Below are 4,874 nucleotides of genomic sequence, written 5' to 3'. Positions count from 1 at the left end.
TTGGTGTATGTGGCTGGCACCGTAACCACTGTGCTACAGGCACCGAGCCCCTAATTCCTTCTTGATACTTAACTTTCTTTCCCTGTGGTTGCCACTCATGATGCAGGGAATGCAGTGACATAGAAAGAGTCCTAAACTAGACCATATTGAGACGTGCAGTTGAGGAAATAGCAGTTTCTTTTCCTGAACATGGTTGGTTGATCATGCTTTGGCTGTGTTCTTTGTGCCTTCAGAATAATAAATGATACAAGAGAGGGAGTATATTTGGGAGAATGGAGAGAGAGATTTTTGAAAGTGGTTAAAAAGGAGTTGTCATTGGGCTGGAATTCCTTGACAGTGCCACTGTATAGATTAGCTCCTGGGCCCTTGCTTGTCTGTCCTGGCCAGTGGGAGTAATACAAAAGCAATTTTGGTGACATGAAGGCTTGAAGCTCAGTTGTTAGAGGACAAATGTCATTAGAAGTTCAGGACAACATAAATTGAGTTTTCTTCTTAGGAAGCATGGAGAATAGCTTCCCAGAATTTATTTATATTTTACTTGTTGACAGTTAACTAAGTGAATTTTATTTGGTCAGGACAGCTGGTCCTCAAGAATGTGCTTCCCTATCCTTCTGCCCTCCCCACCCCAGCCTGGCTGCTAGCTGAGGAGCTGGAGTCATGTTAAAAGAAGTGGTCTAATGGTAATCAGAGCTTTATTTTGCTGAACCTACCACATGCAGTCATGGAAGGAAGCAAGTGTTTGACCATAAATTCTCCCTCGTTTGTTCCTGTGTTCTTGTTAACAGATTTGGTAGCATTTTGGATGAAGAAATGAGTGTGTGGTGTAGGTTTGTTGTCTTGTTTTTCTTTTGAGACTGAGTTTCACTTTGTCACCCTCAGTAGAGTGCCCAGGTGACATAGCTCACAGCAACCTCAAACTCTTGGGCTCAAGTGATTCTCTTACCTCGGCCTCCCTAGTAACTAGGACTATAGGTGCCTACCACAGCACCCTGCTATTTTTAGAGACAGATCTTGCTCTCACTCGGGTGGGTCTTGAAGTCTTGAGCTCAGGCAGTCCACCTGCCTCAGCCTCCCAGAGTGCAAGGATTACAGGTGTGAGCCACCACGCCTGGCCCTGTTCTCTTGTTTTTTTAAGGGTTCTTTTTGCTTATTAGTAAGAACTTATATTAGCAGGTGGCTTTTCACGCCATGGTTCTCTAATCTGTGCAGGAAGATTTGGAGTTAACAATAGAAGCATAATCACCCATAGCTCTGTTAATGCCCATCAGATGTCAGTCTCATTCTGTCTTATTCCTCTCAGCAGTTTTTTTTTCCTTCTTTTTTAATTAGATACTTAGCTTAAGATAACAAGTATTTATTACTTAATCCCCCAGCTGTCAGCCGGTTCTTATTATCTTTAGGTGCTTATTAATTAGCAGTACATGTTTGCTTCACTAGAGTTTTGAGGGGGGGCTGTTTTTATCTAGAAGGCAACTATTTATAATAAATGTTTCTGAGTACGTTAAAGGACCCCTGCCTCAATCCTGGGGTATCATCTGAGGCAGCCTTTTGAAAACAATAGAACCCTGAGATTATGTCTCCCTGAAAAGCATTGGCTTTCCTATTATTTTCTGAGACATGGACAAGAGGATGAGAAGGATGGGACTTACTTTTTTTGTTTTTATAGACCTTGAAATTAAGCGAAGATGTTGTAGAACTCTGCTTTTTACCACGTGTCTTCTTGTGTTACTTACTTTCTCTTGGGGGTGGGGATCTGATAGATGCACAAGCGTGGTCTTTTCTCTATCTGCCCTTCCCTGAAAGCTCATCTTGCAGAAGAACTTGTCGCCTCCTGTTGGGTAGTATGAACAAAGGATAGGAAAAGAGAGATAAAATTTCTAGGAGAGGCTTGGCACCTATAGGTCAGTAGTTAGGGGGCCTGCCACATAACACCGGCACTGGCAGGTTTGAACCCATCCCGGTCCTGCCAAACAACAGTGACAATTACAACAAAAGAACAGACAGGCATTGTGGCAGGCACCTGTAGTCCCAGCTACTTGGGAGGCTGAGGCAAGAGAATCCCTTAAGCCCAAGAATTTGATGTTGCTGTGAGCTATGACGCTATGGCACTCTACTGGGGGCAACACAGTGAAACTCTGTCTCAAAAAAAAAAATTCTAGGAGAAAGCCACATTTCTGGTCAGCTTGTCATCAGTATAGGATGGTGGCCAGCTCTAGCAAATAAAAATGAGCACTGCATTGGCATAATGATACTGAAAAATTATTCACCTTCTTTCTGGCATCCAGATTTTATAGGGCATCTTATATTTTAGCTGGCAACCCTGTGAGTAGTCCCTTCTCTGCTCAACAGATACATTCTGATTTGATTCTTTTAACATATGAGAGTATTGTTTTGCTGGTCTGTGTCCTGTGATGAAGTTGAGTTGTATGGTTTATATACGTCTAAGAGTCTATTGCCCCGGAAGGTGCAAATCCAAGTAATATCTACTTGGATTCACGTGTGGTGAGGCACTTGGGTGCCTGTGAGCACAGCCGAGCAGAGTGACCTAAAGCTGAAACCTTCCTGGAGGGGCTTCGGGGAGTGGGAAGGGAACCTGGGGAAGGAGCTGTGCAGACCTGTAGGCTCCAGGATGTTTCTTATAGTTTATTGAGGCCTGAAAGATCTTCACCCTTAAATAATTTGTGAGGGGGGAGAAGTGATGGGAATTCTGGCAGATTATGGCTTTACTCTGTGAAAGTGACTGAAATATTTAGTATTCTTAATATTCATGGGCATGTTATTATTCTTAACTCTGTCTCTCAGGAAGGCTTTGAACAAATGAAACCAACAGCTGTTTTCAGCAAGGGTTAAGGTAGACCAAGAGTGAAGATTATCTAGGAAATTTTAAAATATGGCACTTCTGGGAAGATAAGGGATTAGGAATGAATGGGAAAGTGGTGGCAAGAGAGGACAAGAGGAAGCTTAGACATTTAGGTTCTAAGAGAAAGGGCTTGTTCTTAGGGAAGGAGATTATATATTACATTTAATAGCACCTGTAAACTTTAAGATAGTTGGGGGTTCTCAGTATCTAAAAAGAGTCCTGACCCTAAGGTCATCTTTTCTGTAAAAGTGTTCTAATGTTTTACAAACTTATTATTAAGTAACTTTGTTTTATCATACTGGGAATCCAACTGGGGTAGCATTCTGTAAAGAAGGTCACTGATTGAAGAGGGTTGTCAGAAATGGGTTCAGAATCTTACAGGAAAGTCTTGGGCTATGATTATTTATTTATTTATTTATTTATTTTTGAGACAGAGTCTCACTCTGTCACCCTTGGTCGAGTGCCATGGGGTTATAGCTCATAGCAACCTCAAACTCTGGGGCTCAAGCAGTTCTCTTGCCTCAGCCTCCCAAGTAGCTGGGCCTACTGGCTCCCACCACACACTGGCTAGTTTTGTTTCTGTTTTTAGTAGAGACTGGGTCTCTCGTTCTTGCTCAGGCTAGATGGACTGTGATTTATTATGGCCAGTGTTTGACATCTTTCAGGAACACTTCCCTTTTCAAGAATTTGGCTTTTCTTCCCTTAACTCAGTGGGATTCTGGGAATGAGTGGAAGGAAAGAGCCTCGCTCTCTTCCCGAGGGACGTTTCTCCAGGAAATACCCTTCACTTCCATGCAAGTTCATTCCTTTGGTCATTTACATTCTCACAAATTCCAGGGCAGGGCTTTGAAGACATAGTCCCTCACTGTCCCCACCTGCAGGCCATCGCCTGTGCAGAAAGGCGGCCACCTCCTCTAAAAAAATAAAATAAAATGAAAATAAAAAAAAAAAATTTCCTACCAAGAAGATGGTCTTTTCTCACCCTAGCACTGTGAGCCTAGTGGCAATCCCAGTGCTGCCTCTCCTGTGGAGAGGTGCCGTGTCATGGGTGAGGGAAGTGCATAGGGCTGTGGAATTCCAAAGGACGGGTCTGGAAGGAAGGCCAGCTGGTGAACACTTGTGCACTGTGGTTTTCCTGTCTGTTGCTTGGCACCTCTTGAGTGAGAACAAGGACCTGTATGCTAGTTAGATGTCCTGAGGGCCACATTAGGCTGGTAGAACAGGAAGAAGTCACTTAGCCTGTAATGTGTAGTGTCGAGTGTGGGTTGATTGCCAAGGCCCCTGTGCCTCCCGAGGTTGTCCCCACACTCCTGTGACCCTCGATGGGCTTGAGACTGGGCTACACTAATGAGCTACCTTTTGCCCTTCAGCTTCCTCCACTGTATAGCCTGATGTGTTTTGCTACGTGAGTGTGCGCCCTAGGCTTGTCTCCCTGGTCTTGATCCAGTGTCTCATCTTTGCACCTCTCTCACAACTCCTATCAGAGTTTGTTTCTAATGGAAGAGGTTCACATGATAAAGAACAAACCAGCCAGCCCTCACATCAAGATAGAGATGAAAAATGCCACCTTGGCATGGGACTCCTCCCACTCCAGTATCCAGAACTCACCCAAGCTGACCCCCAAAATGAAAAAAGACAAGAGGGCTGCCAGGGGCAAGAAAGAGAAGGGGAGGCAGCTGCAGCGCACTGAGCATCAGGCGGTGCTGGCAGAACAGAAGGGCCACCTTCTCCTGGACAGCGACGAGCGGCCCAGCCCGGACGAGGAGGAAGGCAAGCACATCCACCTGGGGAGCCTCCGCCTGCAGAGGACGCTGTACAGCATCGACCTGGAAATCCAAGAGGTGAGTCCCCTGCGTCCCCACCGTCGCCTCCCCACCCACGCGGCCACTGCATCTCACCCTGCGGATCTGGCCAGTGTCTGCGGCTGCCGCTCTTTCAGCATGGTACTTTGTGGCTAGGAGTGATTTTGAACTAACAAGCAAGTTGGGCCTACTCTAGCTCCAAAAGAAATATG

The 4,874-nt window shown here is 45.2% G+C and overlaps 1 protein-coding gene across 5 annotated transcripts in view; it reads left to right on the top strand.

The window, feature by feature from the left end:
• The window catches only part of ABCC5 (ATP binding cassette subfamily C member 5), a 92,596-nt gene that overhangs the window by 40,931 nt on the left and 46,791 nt on the right, over positions 1 to 4,874 (top strand). For 4 of the 5 annotated variants that reach the window (XM_003802841.2, XM_023508647.1, XM_023508648.1 and 1 more), the window contains exon 11: positions 4,345 to 4,701. In XM_003802841.2, coding sequence (XP_003802889.1) covers positions 4,345 to 4,701 — 357 coding nt within the window. Of the gene's footprint in view, positions 1 to 4,230; positions 4,702 to 4,874 lie in introns of all 5 variants that reach the window. The other variant, XM_023508650.1, reaches the window with a different exon arrangement.

Source organism: Otolemur garnettii, unplaced genomic scaffold (assembly GCF_000181295.1).
Source record: "Otolemur garnettii isolate 467f Iridium unplaced genomic scaffold, OtoGar3 scaffold00263, whole genome shotgun sequence".
NCBI classification, from domain to species: domain Eukaryota; kingdom Metazoa; phylum Chordata; class Mammalia; order Primates; family Galagidae; genus Otolemur; species Otolemur garnettii.
The sequence above is the reverse complement of the archived record's forward strand: the minus strand, read 5'-3'. Positions and strand labels throughout refer to the sequence as shown.